The sequence below is a fragment of the Littorina saxatilis genome, linkage group LG2, assembly GCF_037325665.1.
Source record: "Littorina saxatilis isolate snail1 linkage group LG2, US_GU_Lsax_2.0, whole genome shotgun sequence".
Lineage (NCBI taxonomy): Eukaryota > Metazoa > Mollusca > Gastropoda > Littorinimorpha > Littorinidae > Littorina > Littorina saxatilis.
The window spans coordinates 72,822,009-72,838,724 of NC_090246.1; the positions used below are offsets into that span (position 1 = coordinate 72,822,009).

The 16,716-nt window shown below is 40.3% G+C and overlaps 1 protein-coding gene across 3 annotated transcripts in view; it reads left to right on the plus strand.

The window, feature by feature from the left end:
- Positions 1–16,484, plus strand: part of LOC138959678 (cadherin-99C-like) — a 49,169-nt gene extending 32,685 nt beyond the window's left edge. For all 3 annotated transcript variants that reach the window (XM_070331262.1, XM_070331261.1, XM_070331260.1), the window contains exons 18-25: positions 279–381; positions 810–938; positions 1,419–1,489; positions 1,916–2,081; positions 7,189–7,267; positions 7,536–7,620; positions 12,166–12,242; positions 12,744–16,484. In XM_070331262.1, coding sequence (XP_070187363.1) covers positions 279–381; positions 810–938; positions 1,419–1,489; positions 1,916–2,081; positions 7,189–7,267; positions 7,536–7,620; positions 12,166–12,242; positions 12,744–13,111 — 1,078 coding nt within the window. In that variant the 3' untranslated portion in view covers positions 13,112–16,484. The remainder of the gene's footprint in view (positions 1–278; positions 382–809; positions 939–1,418; positions 1,490–1,915; positions 2,082–7,188; positions 7,268–7,535; positions 7,621–12,165; positions 12,243–12,743) is intronic.
- Positions 16,485–16,716: the final 232 nt, after the last annotated feature.

Below are 16,716 nucleotides of genomic sequence, written 5' to 3' on the forward strand. Positions count from 1 at the left end.
CCGTTAAATAAAAACCATGCTAACATTTTGTTTTTTGAAATAAAAATTGACCTGTACATTCTGCAGGGTACATGTATCTCAGTTTTGGGGTGCATTTATTGAACATGTCATTTGGGATTTACCAAAAGTTCAGTTGGCACTCTCAAAACCACAGTTTTAAAGCTATTTCTTCAAAATGTCACATAGTCACAAATATTTACTGATTTGATGTTGTGCAAATACCATTAATTCTTCACTGTGTAATCTCAGCATTTTGTTATTTTCTTTCTTCAATGCAGTGATTCCTTGGGCAATCAGATTTTACGCAACATCATTACTTTGAATCGCGAACAAGTGGATACTCACACCCTGATCCTGAGTGTGGCGGATAACGGTGGAAACGTAAGCATAGAAGTTCACAGCAGGTTCAAGCCAGTGTGATTTAACGACTTTTTCCCCCATTCTATTTTTGCAACACAAAGACTGTTCACCTCATCATTTATTGTGTGGATGTAATATTCCTCAGTTAATTAAGAACCTTTTAAAGTCAAGTGTGTAATGTGTGTCTATGTGTGCGTCTGTGTGTGTATGTGTTCAGTTTGGTTGAATCTGCTGGGCAGACAGACACCAGATAGAGTGTACTTTTATATGATTTTGGCCTGCTCTGCCTTACCCAACATCAGCAACATCTTTAGATATGCCAATGCATATTACCATGTCAGTTTTATTCAATATAAATGTCAGCGAATGCTAGCTTCACGTGACGAGAAAGAAGGATTTATTCAGCATGACATAACTTATTACTTTTCTTTGTTTGTTCGTTCATTCAGAGAACTTCAGCTACTGTGACAGTCATTGTCCTTGATGTCAATGACAACTCGCCACGGTTCAACCCGACTGAGTACATGTTTGACATCGATGAGAATCAAAATTCTGGCACATCCGTTGGTCAAGTGTCGGTTCGTATCATCTTTACTGAATACCCTTTGTCCATTATATAAGTTTTCAGTATGTATACAGTTTTAGTTCTGGCATTTTTCTGATTATTATTTGCTCACTTAAGCAGTGAAGAGTGTCCATGTAACCACTGTTATGCAGGCCAGTGCCCCTCCTCCCAACTCCCACCCCCCTAAAAAAAAGTAGAAGAAAAAAGATGAAAAGACTTGTGCATTTTTTACCTTTTTCTCAGACCTATCTGAGAGGTTTCTACATTTATAAGGCCTAACAGCGATTATGAAGGGAAATGCTCTGTTGTTCTTAGGTCTCAGGTATTGAGTGTTGTATTTGTCATGTTATTGTTCTATTCTAAATCCCGTACTCTATCCTGTTATTCGTAATACGTTTTTATTTCAACTTTCACTGTGGCACTGGCAAGATAAAAAAAAAAACTGCGCCATGCTACTGTTCTGGTGTTGCTCATAAACTGTTGTTGATTGCAGGCTACTGACGCTGACAGGCAGAACACACCCTTTTCCAGCATCAGCTACAGCATACAGCCAGTCAGCAACGAGTGAGTAGCTCCATGTCAGTCTCTATTTGCAAGTGTCTCTGTCTGTCTGTGTGTGTGTGTGCACATATAGATCACAAGCATTATAACGGTTGCCTTCAACACCGCATAAGGGGTGTCTAGTAGCAGGTGAGTGTGTAGGTGTGTGAGTGAGTGTGTGTGTGTGTGTGCGTGCGTGCGTGCGTGCGAGCGAGCGAGTGAGTGTGTGTGTCTGAATGTTTGTGTGTCTGTGTGTGTGTGTTTGTGAATGCACGAATGTGAGCATACAGATACTCTTTCAAATGCTTCAGCAAGTGTGTTATATCAGTTGCCTGAAACACAGGCAGACACAGCACAACATAGCATTACACTGGTATGTAATCTGTAAATTCCCATAAAAAATTGTCTTTTCATCGTACATATTTTAAGGAGATCTTTTTCGTTTTCTAGCTTCCAGGTTGACATGTCGAATGGTCAGATCACTAGCCGTCGCCCCTTTGACTACGAAATGCAGAAGAACTTTACTTTCACCGTACTGGCCACAGATGGCGGGGGCAATATTGGAGTTGCCTGGGTCATTGTCAGAGTCCGAGATCTTCAAGACACTGTGCCTTATGTAAGTGTAGGAGTAATTTTCTCGTGTAATGGGGGAGTACTTTTTTTTGTAAGGGAGTAACATTTTCGTACGACATTTTTACTCCGGAGTAAAAATCTCGTGGGAGTAATTTTCTCGTGTTACACCGGTTACCCAGCTGTAGTTGAAGACATCAAGGAGTTTGAGGACAGCAGTGTTTCCCAGGTGTTTCAGCATCTCATTGGTGATTCCATCTGGCCCTGGGGATTTATTTGTTTTGAGCTTCCTCAAGGACTGATTCAGCTCGTGGAGTGTTAGGGGCTGCTTCATGGGGCCAACAGGTGTGGTGCGACTCGGCCGCTCTCTCTGCTCTTTTCTGGTTTCACTCTGTTGTTCCACGCGGATGGGGACATCGCTCTCCTTTGCATACTGGTCTGCATGGCGGTTTGCGGCTTTGCTCACCGTCAGCATTCTCCTCTAGCGTGATTTTCTGGCTTCTTTCCTGCTCGTGATTGATTTGGCCCATGAACCTCCAAAGTTTCTTTCCGTCCTTCTCAAGGTTCAGGGCTGCTCAGTGCTGTTTTATCTCTCCAGTTCTTGCGCCTGGCTTGGAGATTTGCCTTGAGAAAGTGGGCCTTGGTTTGCTGAAGTCGGTGAGTGGTCTTATCTGAAGGTTTCTGTTCTGCTTCTTCTCGGGCTTCCGTTATTTTGTCTTGTAGTTGTTGTAGTTGATTGCTCCAGTACGGGGTGTAGTCCTTTCTGGGTCCTCTTGGAACGGATTCCTGAGCAGCTTTTAGGATAGCAGCGTTAACATCTCTGAATACATGGTTGATATCTCTTCCATCAAGTAGAATGTCCCTGGTGAGATGGTTGGTTCGGTGTTTGAAAAGACCCCATCTTGCCTTCTTGTAGGTCCAGCGTGTAAACATAGGACTGGTGGGACTGCTCTTGTCCCAGGCTAAGAACACCGGTCTGTGGTCACTGCCTCCGAGCTGCTCTCCTACTTCTCGTTGGATGCCCCTGTCGACACCTTCAGTGCAGAGAGCCATGTCTGGGGTTGACGTGGTGCGCCAACTTCTGGAGTAGAAGGTAGGGGCGTCATGGGGCTTATTGATGAGGATGAGTTTGTTGTCGTCCTGCCAGTTTTCTATCTCCTCACCTCGACGGTCCATGTGGTCGTAGCCCAAACTCCGGGAGTGACTGTTGAAGTCACCGACTACAAGGAAGCTTGAGTCTGGGACTTGAATGGTGTCAAGGCAGAGCGGGCGGTTGTTGGGACAGTAGAAGTTGAGGATGTGTAACTCCGCTGTCTTCAGCTTGATTCTCATCATCTGATATTCAGCTCCCTCCACGTGAACTGCTGTCTTGCATGCAGGAATGTTGTTCCTAACAAGAGTCAGGATTCCGCCTTTGTGTCTATCAATTCTATCTGACCTGAAGCATTGGTAGCCTCGGATCTTGAAGGACTTGCTGCTCTGTAGATGAGTCTCCTGAATGCATCAGACGCTGATGTTTTTCTCATGCAGGCTGTGTTCGAGCTCAACTTTCTTGTTCAGATATCATTCTGCATTCCGACGGGCGCTGTGGCGGGGTGGTAAGACGTCGGCCTCTTAATCGGAAGGTCGAGGGTTCGAATCCCTGCCGCAGCCGCCTGGTGGGATAAGTGTGGAGATTTTTCCGATCTCCCAGGTCAACTTATGTGCAGACCTGCTAGTGGCTTATCCCTCTTCGTGTGTACAAGCAAGCACAAGACCAAGTGCGCACGGAAAAGATCCTGTAATCCATGTCAGAGTTCGGTGGGTTATAAAAACACGAAAATACCCAGCATGCTTCCTCCGAAAGTGGCGTATGGCTGCCTAAATGGTGGGGTAAAAACGGTCATACACGTAAAATTCCACTCGTGTAAACACACGAGTGTACGTGGGAGTTTCAGCCCACGAACGCAGAAGAAGAAGAAGATTCTGCATTCCAATGCATCACCATAAGAGGCTGATGCTTTTTGGAGGGTCTTTAAGTGCTGCCAGTCGTACTCCTTCCCCCGCTGAACACATTTCAGGTTAGGTAAGAATACCCTCAATATTATCTATGTCTTCATTTGTCAAAAGGGGATGTGTTTTTTCATACATGATTCCTGTAAATCAACGTCTTCTGTTGGTCGCAAATTATACAAATCTTTATAAAACTGTTTCACGTTTTGCAAAATCTGTCTGTGTTCAAATATCAATTCACCAGTTTCGTTATCTTGCAAAAAACTCATGGCCTTATTCTGATAATGGCGGTTTTCCATATTGCAAAAATACCTACTCACCTTTTCTCCTTCTAACAGCCACCTTGCTTTAGATCTTATCAACATACCATCTTTTTCTTCCTCAAAGTTCCCAACTAGGTTTTTAACCTTTCAATCTGTTATAATTAATCATTGGTCACATTATTGTCTAATAACTGAAATTTAATCATCAATTCATTTACAATATTTCTTTCTCTTTTTACATTTAGTCAAGTTTTGACTAAATGTTTTAACATAGAGGGGGAATCGAGACGAGGGTCGTGGTGTATGTGTGTGTGTGTGTGTGTGTGCGTGTGTGCGTCTGTGTGTGTGTGTAGAGCAATTCAGACTAAACTACTGGACCGATCTTTATGAAATTTGACATGAGAGTTCCTGGGAATGATATCCCCGGAATTTTTTTATTTTTTTCCGATAAATGTCTTTGATGACGTCATATCCGACTTTTTGTAAAAGTTGAGGCGGCACTGTCACTCCCTCATTTTTCAATCAAATTGATTGAAATTTTGGCCAAGCAATCTTCGACGAAGGCCGGACTTCGGTATTGCATTTCAGTTTGGTGGCTTAAAAATGAATTTATGACTTTGGTCATTAAAAATCTGAAAATTGTAAACAATTTTTTTTAATAAAACGATCCAAATTTACGTTCATCTTATTCTTCATCATTTTCTGATTCCAAAAACATATAAATATGTTATATTTGGATTAAAAACAAGCTCTGAAAGTTAAAAATATAAAAAATATGATTAAAATTAAATTTCCGAAATCGTTTCAAAAACTATTTCATCTTATTCCTTGTCGGTTCCTGATTCCAAAAAAACATATATATATGATATGTTTGGATTAAAAACACGCTCAGAAAGTTAAAACGAAGAGAGGTACAGTAAAGCGTGCTATGAAGCACAGCGCAACCGCTGCCGCGCCAAACAGGTTCGTCACTTTCACTGCCTTTTGCACTAGCGGCGGACTTCGTTCAGTTTCATTCTGTGAGTTCCGCAGCTTGACTAAATGTGGTAATTTCGCCTTACGCGACTTGTTTTCTTTTCGGTGGCGTAGGCAATTGTCCGTCCTCTAATTTCCATTTACTAGGTTTAAGAAAATAACTGATCGTTTATTCTTGTATTTCATTATTGGGTATTACATGCATACCATCCATGTTATACACTGACAGTGCGTATAACTTCTTTACCTCAATAATTAATTTCTTTAACTCTTTAACATATTTACTATCAAACATCAGCGAATGATTACATTTCCAAAACAATAGCTCTGTCTTCAATGTGAGTATTACAGGCGAGGGGTTAGATCTATAACCACACTCAATGTTGCAGCCATTTACCTCAGTCAACAAATTGTCTGACATCCAAAAAATAATCCAATCTCCCTTGTTTGAGGGAATTACATTTCCTCCATGCATAACAGCGTCTTTCGGGGTATAAATCTCTCCAGACATCTATCACATAGATAGCCATCATATCTCTTATCTTTTTTCTTGACATGATTCTTTATATCGCAACAAACAAGATGGAACAGACAAGAAAGGGTAAACAAACAGGAACACATGTAACACATACCTTCGGATCTTGCCGCTCGGCTTAAACACGAAGGAGTAGGATGCCAGGAACTCAATCCAAGTATTTTGATGTACACAGTTGTAGAAAAAACACAGCATTTTCTCGGATTTTGCAATAACCATGCCAACAATTGGGGTCGATCGATCGACGCCATTTTGAATTTCCCCGATCACGTGGTTTTTCATGCGGCATGGGACTGGAAAGGTTTTCATCGAAGCTACTCTATTGCATTGTGTACGGCTTAATAACATGTCTGGATGACAAAAAAAAATCATTTTAGAATGAAACAAATAACAGAACAATCTCTCGTTAAAAGTGAAAAAAACATATGTACTAATGAATGAGCTAGGGATACCAAAACAAACATCACGTGGTCACAACACTACCATGTGCTTTCCACTTTTCATTTCGTCAAATGAAAATATACATTGTTTATCACAAAGAAAAACAGACAATTACTCGGATAATTGTTATATATTATGTGTGGTAGCCTGCAAATGGTATCACAAAGTGTAAGCAGCAATTGATAAAAATGAAAGCCATTCAAGATCTCTGAGATCTCTAGCACTAGCTACACAACAATCTTAAATAAGTTGACAAAGTACACAACATAGCACAACCTAGCACAACGCAAAGTTCCTACCGTTTAACGCCCAGAAGTAGGGCTGCTCCATTCCGACTGGCTTTTGGTGGGGTCGTTGAGTTCAGATAGAGATCTGACACAGACAACTTTTCCTTTTTTTGTCTTCATCATCACTTTCCCATTCTTTGTCCATGGTTTTTCACAAAAAGTATCTTCTTTGAGCTTATGGAAGAGGTACTGTGTTGTCTGGGCTAGGTCTTCCACAATCACGATGCCAGAGCCTTTCAGTTCCCTCCTGTTGAACAGAATTTGGTCCCTTATTCTGCATGAGACAAAGCGTACAATGGTACCTCGCGGGGTGTTCCTGTCTCGCTGAAGCTTGCCTAGTTGCAATCTGCATGTCAGGGGACACCTTGACGATCAGCTTGTTGCGCCTTCTCCTCGCACTCAGACTGTTTTTAAGTTTATTTTAATTTTCTAATTATTTAAAAAAAACACAACTTTGTTCCTCCTAAGAATTCATGTTCAATGCTTGTTGTTCTCTCAGGTGCAATGAGATTGGTTTTGCATAACTCTCGCTTACTCTATTGCACATGCGTTTAGAGCGCTTACTTCCCTCTGTATCTCAAATAATGTTTTTCAACAGTGTTTGTCCCACCAAAGGTCATTTTGTTTGTTAGATTTGTGATATTTTCAATACTCACTCAGGCCACAGATGAGATCACCCCTAGCAACATGTCTTTTCCGCACACGACTATGCCGACAACCAGCAGTAGGCCTTCTGAAGGTAATATCCTTGAGAATAGATGTGATGTGTGCGTGATAGCTAGTTTGTGTGTGTGTGTGTGTGTGTGTGTGTGTGTGTGTGTGTGTGTGCGTGTGTGTGTGTGTGTGTATATATATATATGTGTGTGTGTGTGTGTGTGTGTGTGTGTGTGTGTGTGTGTGTGTGTGTGTGTGTGTGTGTGTGTGTGTGTGAAGATAAGATAGAAAGTAAATCATAATTATTAGCAAAAGTTACGGACGGTAACAGATTTTTGTTTTCTGGCTTGCAGAAGATCGATCAGTCGTGGGTGCAATAGTAGGAGCAGTTATCGGCGTGTTAGCTGCTATAGCTGTCATTATCATCATAACAGTGATGTGAGTACACTAACTGACTGTAGGCTACATCATGAAAACGTACGCACGCATCAGCGGTAACTCTGTTGTTGTTATATCCACTTTCGAATGAACGAAGTTGCAACAAAGCTACCAGGAGATTGTTCGAAAATAATCAATACACACACACACACTAACTAACACACACACACAAACACACACACAGACACACACACAAACACACACACAAACACACACACACACACACACACACACACAAACACACACACAAACACACACACATGTATGTATTTAAGCCTGGAAAATTCTCAGATGCGAACAGATATTTTTAACTCAGATCTTGAAAAAATCGACCAGTGGGCTAGTCAGTGGAAAGTTAAATTTAATCAAAGTAAAACAAAACTTCTGAATATAAGCAGGAAAAAGAATCCAGATTACATCCCTTTAAACTTCGGTGGCACAATTTTACAAGAAACTGAAAGTCATAAACATCTTGGTATTATTATTCAGAATAACGGTAAGTGGGAGTTACATATTAAATCTGTTATAGCAAAATGCCGTACGCTAGTAGCTTGCTTACGATCTTATAAATATAGACTAGGCAGAAAAGCTTTAGAAACAATGTATAAATCCTTCATATTGCCACATTTTGATTATGCTGATGTTCTCTGGGACAACTGCCCAAAGGAGTTAGCCACCGAGCTCGAAAGTATTCACTTAGATGCAATTCGAACAATTGTTGGAGCAGTCCGCGGTACAAGCCATCAAAAATTGTACGATGAGTCAGGCTTTATTTCATTACTAGAGAGGCGAAAACGTCATAAATTGATATTATTTCACAAGATCGTTCACCGCAAGGTGCCAAACTACTTATTAGCGATATTGCCACCATTGATATCAACTAATAACCCATATCACCGGCGCAGACCTCTAGACAGGAAAGTTCCATCGTTTAAAACTGAATTATATAGAAACTCATTTCTCCCATCTACTACACAACTCTGGAATTCTTTACCAGACTATATAAAACTTAGTGACTCCCTAAGTGAATTTAAGCACTTTTTGTCAAAAAACGATTTAAGTCCGCCGTGTTATTTTTGAGTCACTTGAGAAAAAGTGACTCTATGTAATCGGTCAGTGTTAGTCTGTCCGGCCGGCCGTCCGGCCGGCCGTCCGTAGACACCACCTTAACGTTGGACTTTTCTCGGAAACTATCAAAGCGATCGGGCTCATATTTTGTTTAGTCGTGACCTCCAATGACCTCTACACTTTAACGATGGTTTCGTTGACCTTTGACCTTTTTCAAGGTCACAGGTCAGCGTCAAAGGAAAAATTAGACATTTTATATCTTTGACAAAGTTCATCGGATGTGATTGAAACTTTGTAGGATTATTCTTTACATCAAAGTATTTACATCTGTAGCCTTTTACGAACGTTATCAGAAAAACAAGGGAGATAACTAGCCTTTTCTGTTCGGCAACACACAACTTAACGTTGGGCTTTTCTCGGAAACTATAAAAGTGACCGGGCTCAAATTTTATGTGAACGTGACTCATTGTGTTGTGAATAGCAATTTCTTCCTGTCCATCTGATGCCTCATATAATATTCAGAACTGCGAAAGTGACTCGATCGAGCGTTTGCTCTTCTTGTTATTCTGGAGATCGCATGTCACAAATAATTCACTGTAAGCTCAGGTTATATATAAGTGATCTTAATAACGATCTAGTGAGACGTCACGTTGCTACAGATGCATCTTGTGACTGCGGATTCCCGACCGAATCCGTAAAACACTTCATACTCGATTGTCCAAATTATCGCGAAGCACGTCAAGAAACTATACATACCCTCCCTAATCACACAATTCACCTCCCCCACATTTTAAACGGAGACAGACAGTATTCTTTAGATTTGAACAGGAAAATCTTTTCCACCGTACACTCGTTCATTGAACGTTCTGGCCGCTTTGGGCAAGTCAGAATAAATGCTCTACAAACCGGACAACAACTTTAACTTCTGCACATCTCCTACCCATCCCTCTTCTTTTATTCATCTTCTTTCCCTCCTTCCTTCCTTTACTGTCTTTCTCTATAATCATTATGCAACGTTCATTACGTTATTAATAGATTTGGTTTATTGAGACAAATTTTTCACCCGTTACCGCCTTATGTTGTACTGTCATGCAGGAACACCACTATAAGCTTCTAGCTTGTTGCTGTTTCTGTGAACTTTGTATACATGTCATGATTGTAACCCTTGTTAAAATAAACTTATGTTTAAACCAAACACACACACAAACACACACACAAACACATTGGATTGAAATTCGCTCGTACATTTCATTGCATGCGATTCTCTCAGAGATTGATTCCTCAGAACTCGCACTCGTATCGCACGCGTCGTACCACCTTCACCGGATCACGCTTTGGACTACACACTCCGGATGAAGTGGGTCGTGTACGACCCATACTTTGCAAAGAAGGATTCAACGTAAAAAGTATGGGTCGTACACGACCCACGCCATCCGAATAGGAATAAACGTTTTGCCGCCTCTTTGCAGAGTATGGGTCGTACACGATCCACACCATCCGAATAATGATACACAGCGTAACATTCCTTACGTAATTCCATATGGGTCGTCCACGACCCACAACATCCGGACTGTGTAGTTGAAATTACGTCATTGTTTATTTGTTTGCTTACACAGATAATCTTTCAAAAGTTGGGCAATAGGAAGGTCGTATGGTGATTGGAGATTACATGAAGTCTCAATTAAAAGCTCCAAATAGTTTCAGAGATTGAGGCCATTTTTTATATTTAGTCAAGTTTTGACTAAATATTTTAACATCGAGGGGGAATCGAAACGAGGGTCGTGGTGTATGTGTGTCTGTGCGTGTGTGTGTGTGTGTGTGTAGAGCGTTTCAGACTAAACTACTGGACCGATCTTTATGAAATTTGACATGAGAGTTCCTGGGTATGAAATCCCCGAACGTTTTTTTCATTTTTTTTTATAAATGTCTTTGATGACGTCATATCCGGCTTTTCGTGAAAGTTGAGGCGGCACTGTCACGCCCTCATTTTTCAACCAAATTGGTTGAAATTTTGGTCAAGTAATCTTCGACGAAGCCCGGACTTCGGTATTGCATTTCAGCTTGGTGGCTTAAAAATTAATTAATGACTTTGGTCATTAAAAATCTGAAAATTGTAAAAAAAAATAAAAATGTATAAAACGATCCAAATTTACGTTTATCTTATTCTCCATCATTTGCTGATTCCAAAAACATATAAATATGTTATATTCGGATTAAAAACAAGCTCTGAAAATTAAATATATACAAATTATTATCAAAATTAAATTGTCGAAATCAATTTAAAAACACTTTCATCTTATTCCTTGTCGGTTCCTGATTCCAAAAACATATAGATATGATATGTTTGGATTAAAAACACGCTCAGAAAGTTAAAACAAAGAGAGGTACAGAAACGCGTGCTATCCTTCTTAGCGCAACTACTACCCCGCTCTTCTTGTCAATTTCACTGCCTTTGCGTTCTTGCTGAAAAATGGCATTGCGTTCAGTTTCATTCTGTGAGTTCGACAGCTACTTGACTAAATATTGTATTTTCGCCTTACGCGACTTGTTTTAGGTTACACTCCTTGTTTCTCATATGGCAAGTTCTCACTGAAAAGCTGAACCTGTGTTTGACGGACCGAATTAAAATAAACCAAAAGGTTAACGAAGAAGGCCGCAAATAGGGATGTACTAAAGGCGGTAGGAATATAGTCTAATTCTCCAAGTAGTTTTATTAATCTAATTTATTTGCAAGTTCAGTTTGCTCTGTTAAAATATGGTGAATTGTGTGCGTGCATACCTGAGCACGTGTGTTTGTGTGTGAGTGTGTGTGTGTGTGTTAGTGTTTGTATGTGTGTGTGTGTGTGTGTGTGTGTGTGTATGTGTGAGTGTGTTTTGTTGTTGTTACACCCCCGGTATAGGGGTGTGTATAGGTTTCACTGGATGTGTTTGTTTGTGTGTTTGTTTGTGTTCGCATATAGATCTCAAGAATGAACGGACCGATCGTCACCAAACTTGGTGAACAGGTTCTATACATTCCTGAGACGGTCCTTACAAAAATTGGGACCAGTCAAACACACGGTTAGGGAGTTATTGGTGGATTAAGATTACGACTGACATATTATTTGGGTGTGTGTTGGTGTTCGCATATAGATCTCAAGAATGAACGGACCGATCGTCACCAAACTTGGTGAACAGGTTCTATACATTCCTGAGACCAGTCAAACACACGGTTAGGGAGTTATTGGTGGATTAAAATTATACAAGGACTTATAGAGGCACACCCCCGTTGGTCAAAGGGAAATAACCATTCTCACTGCCACCAACTGAGAAGGTTATTTCCCTTTGACGGGGGTGTTTTTCCTATCGGAGGAATTTCTTGTTTTGTATAGATTTTTTCAGGTATTAGAATTGTTTAAAACACTTGGAGCTGTTTTCAGGACTAGTGATAACAGGAACTTGATTTATTATTTATACTGTTGTTACTTTTCCATACAGATGTCTGAGGTCTAGAAAAGAAGCTGACGTTCCAGTGAATGAAATGGTAACAAGACCAACAGGGCGGGCAGATTCTGGTATGAACCAGTCTGATTTTCATACTAGCTTTTATTAATTATTAATTTGTAATCGGTCAGTCATACCAATCAGCAATGTTAATTTGTATGGACGGCTGGGTGTCTATCCCTTGGCCACCTGTTGGGGGGGAGGAGGGGGGTGAGGGGGGAGAGGAGGGGGTGAGGTGAGGGGGGGGGGGTCGTGTCTGAGTCACATAACATTGGTTTATACAAAATATATGGTTGATCCTTGTCAAAGTTCAAGGTCACGGCGAGGGGGTAGGCAAGTTCAGTAAATAACATATGGGGAATATTTTCTCTTTAATTTTAACATTGTGCAGCTGGAGCTCCGAACGTCCTCATAATCAGTTGACAGAGAAAGGTAAGCTGAATTTGCAGTTCATTTTAATCCGCAAAGGTTCTACTACAGCCAAGCTAAATCCTGGTTCAGGTACGTGGGGGACGTATTATCTAACCTGAAAGCGAGAGCAATCCTTACATTTGTTTTCTACCATTTCTTAGGCACATTTGTACTCAGAGACACGACTGAGGTAAACGTGGGGATACAGCTGCATGCGTTCGTTGGATCATCCACTAAGAACGGTGTGTCGCAACGTCCATCCAGTCAAACGGACGACAATTACGAATTCGCTGATGTTGGATCAACTGAAAACAGTGCGTCGCAACGTCCATCCAGAGAAACGGACGATAATTACGATATCGCGTATGAGGCTTCCATACAGCAAGACCAACTGGAACCGGCAGCCAGCACCACCGATCCTATCTATACTGAAATCTTGGATGACCAGGTGGTGGACAACTACGACAGACCGCAGATGTACGAGAACACCAGGGATCATCATGACTACACTGACCTGAAAAGCCAATAGAGACGTTATTCTTACATCCGTTTTTAAATAAGAGTTGTCAAGCATTTTCTGCAGGTTCTTTGATCAAGATCACCCGACAAACAAGAGTTATGCTACTAAGTGAAAAAATACAAAATTCACATCATTCAGAAGGGAGAATTGACCGCCTCACAAAAACGGGAAATAACCGTGTTAATTCATAAGGATAAAGTTACCGAGGGACGACCTTAATAATTGGCGACCAATCTAATTATTGAACACCGATTATAAAATATTCGCGAAAACTCTATCGGTTCGCCTGTCTAAAGTCTTTTTAAGTATAATTGGTGAAGATCAGTACGTTTTTTGAAGGGTCGAACCATTAGTTCTGCGATTCGGCAAATAGACGATTTAGTATCACATGTTAACGAATACGTAGCCCTGGACTATAAAGCTGCATTTGACACGATTTCCAAAGAGTTTATTGTGTATGCATATAAACGATTTAATTTTGGTGCCGTCTTTGTAAGATGGGTAGAGATTTTATTGTATAAATCAAAAAGTTGTATTAATTGTATTGGCTGGTGATCGGAATGTATTGAATTGAACGCAGGTATCAGACAGGTCTGTTCGTTTTCACATATGGCCTTCATTCTTTTTATATTTAGTCAAGTTTTGACTAAATATTTTAACATCGAGGGGGAATCGAAACGAGGGTCGTGGTGTATGTGCGTGTGTGTGTGCGTGTGTGCGTGTGTGCGTGTGTGTGTCTGTGTGTGTGTGTAGAGCGATTCAGACTAAACTACTGGACCGATCTTTATGAAATTTGACATGAGAGTTCCTGGGTATGAAATCCCCATACGTTTTTTTCATTTTTTTGATAAATGTCTTTGATGACGTCATATCCGGCTTTTCGTGAAAGTTGAGGCGGCACTGTCACGCCCTCATTTTTCAACCAAATTGGTTGAAATTTTGGTCAAGTAATCTTCGACGAAGCCCGGACTTCGGTATTGCATTTCAGCTTGGTGGCTTAAAAATTAATTAATGACTTTGGTCATTAAAAATCTGAAAATTGTAAAAAAAAATAAAAATTTATAAAACGATCCAAATTTACGTTTATCTTATTCTCCATCATTTGCTGATTCCAAAAACATATAAATATGTTATATTCGGATTAAAAACAAGCTCTGGAAATTAAATATATAAAAATTATTATCAAAATTAAATTGTCCAAATCAATTTAAAAACACTTTCATCTTATTCCTTGTCGGTTCCTGATTCCAAAAACATATAGATATGATATGTTTGGATTAAAAACACGCTCGGAAAGTTAAAACAAAGAGAGGTACAGAAAAGCGTGCTATCCTTCTTAGCGCAACTACTACCCCGCTCTTCTTGTCAATTTCACTGCCTTTGCCATGAGCGGTGGACTGACGATGCTACGAGTATACGGTCTTGCTGCGTTGCATTGCGTTCAGTTTCATTCTGTGAGTTCGACAGCTACTTGACTAAATATTGTATTTTCGCCTTACGCGACTTGTTTCTTTTTTTTGCCAAGCACATCATTGTGGGGCTTTTAATCAAAAACATGCATCCGTCTACAATGTATCATCATTCATCCATCAACATTTATAATAAATATGTAAATGGCAAGAATACAAGACATCTATATGTTCTGCGCGTTCTTAGAATCCGGTTTCATTCTAGAATGGACCGGGTCCAGGTTGGAATTCTAACCCTGCGCAAGTACAGGGGTGCCATTCTAGAATGAAACCCTTGTTGCTGGTCCATTCTAGAATCGGCCGTGCGCAAGGTTGGAATTTGGGTCCAAGTTGGAATAGTCATTTCAGTTAGACTATCACACATCCAAAGCCACAAATGTGGATTTTCTGTTTGTTTTTGTTTTTTGTGTGTTTGGTTGGGTTTTTTTTTCTCGGGTTTTTTACACTTTACTCAAAGACATCGTGAATTGGGATTGTGATGTTCTGAAAGTGATTACGATTTTGAGAGACACTCAGCACTGATCGCTACGAACGGAAATTTCCGGACTGACAGTGTTTTGCCGATCTCGCTTGTAACTGGATTTTCTGTTTGTTTTTGTTTTTTGTGTGTTTGGTTGGGTTTTTTTCTCGGGTTTTTTACACTTTACTCAAAGACATCGTGAATTGGGATTGTGATGTTCTGAAAGTGATTACGATTTTGAGAGACACTCAGCACTGATCGCTACGAACGGAAATTTCCGGACTGACAGTGTTTTGCCGATCTCGCTTGTAACTTTTAATCTTATTCATATACATGAAGAGTTTGAAACGTGGGCATATCACAGTTTGGAAGGTAGGGATTCTGATAGATTAAATAAAAACTGTCAAACTTTTAGGCATGGAATTCCCCTTTGAGAGTATTTGTTGTGGTAGTACTACTACTATGAATTGCTTTCAATGTTTTCCCATAATATTATAAAACCAGACAAAAGTTGTTGTTGATTTCTGTTTTTGTTAATGTCAACTTTTTTTTAAACCTGTGACAACAGCTCTATAACTCACTCTGTCCTTCTGTTGGTCTGTCTGTCGGTTAGTCGGTCTGACCGTCTGTCTGTCTGTCTGTCAAAAAAATTGTCAAAAAACCGGACATTTCCGAGAGGGAGACAGCGCTGACATTGCAAGCGGCCGCAACCGGCTCTCATCACAAAAACAACTGCCCTGCAAACATTACCGCCCTGGTAGTCCCCCTTGCTATGGTCTGCCTTTGTTTATTGCGTACTCAGGAGTGTCAACTTTCTTGACATGGCATCGCAAGATCGCCAAAGGATTTTTTCAGGGGTAGACAAATCAGCCCCATTTTATCAAAGGGAAGGTGCAGGTGGAGATAATTCAAGGGAAGACAACTCTGTCTTACCTACAAACATTACGGCCCCCTTTATTCACTCTCGCGATGCTTCACGCATGGTTTCATTCTAGAATGGCACCCCTGTACTTGCGCAGGGTTAGAATTCCAACCTGGACCCGGTCCATTCTAGAATGAAACCGGATTCTAAGTTCGCGCAGAACATATACAACATTAGGACATAACAGACAGACGGACATATAACATACCGTTCGCCTACAAGTAAGGCCGGAGCTTAACACAACATGCAGATTACAATACTTGACATTATGGACGTATTACCTGCTTAATAATAATACCGTCAAAAAAAAAAAAATCAAAGCAAAAACACATATACAGTATATACGCAAATCATCACATTTCTACACAACCTAGCGTACTACCTAACCAACTATTCATATAGGGACCATAATTCTACAAATAGAGACTGATAGACAGACCTTGAACAATTTGCTTTAAAGCTGGAACTTTTTAATTCTGATCTCTAATGGTATCTATTATGTTTTCCAATAAAGTTTACTATTGTAGCTTGGGGCCCAATTTTTGTTTGTTTTTGTTTTGCCAAGCGCATCATTGTGGGGCTTTTAATGAATAACATGCATCCGTCCACTCACAATATATTTTCATTCATCCTTCAACATTTACCACTAAAAAAGTCTATAGTATTAAAATTCATGATACAAATGAAAGGCATCTACGGATGTATACATACATAATTGACCACACTCATTTGGAATACATTCTGACAATCTATACATATAAAT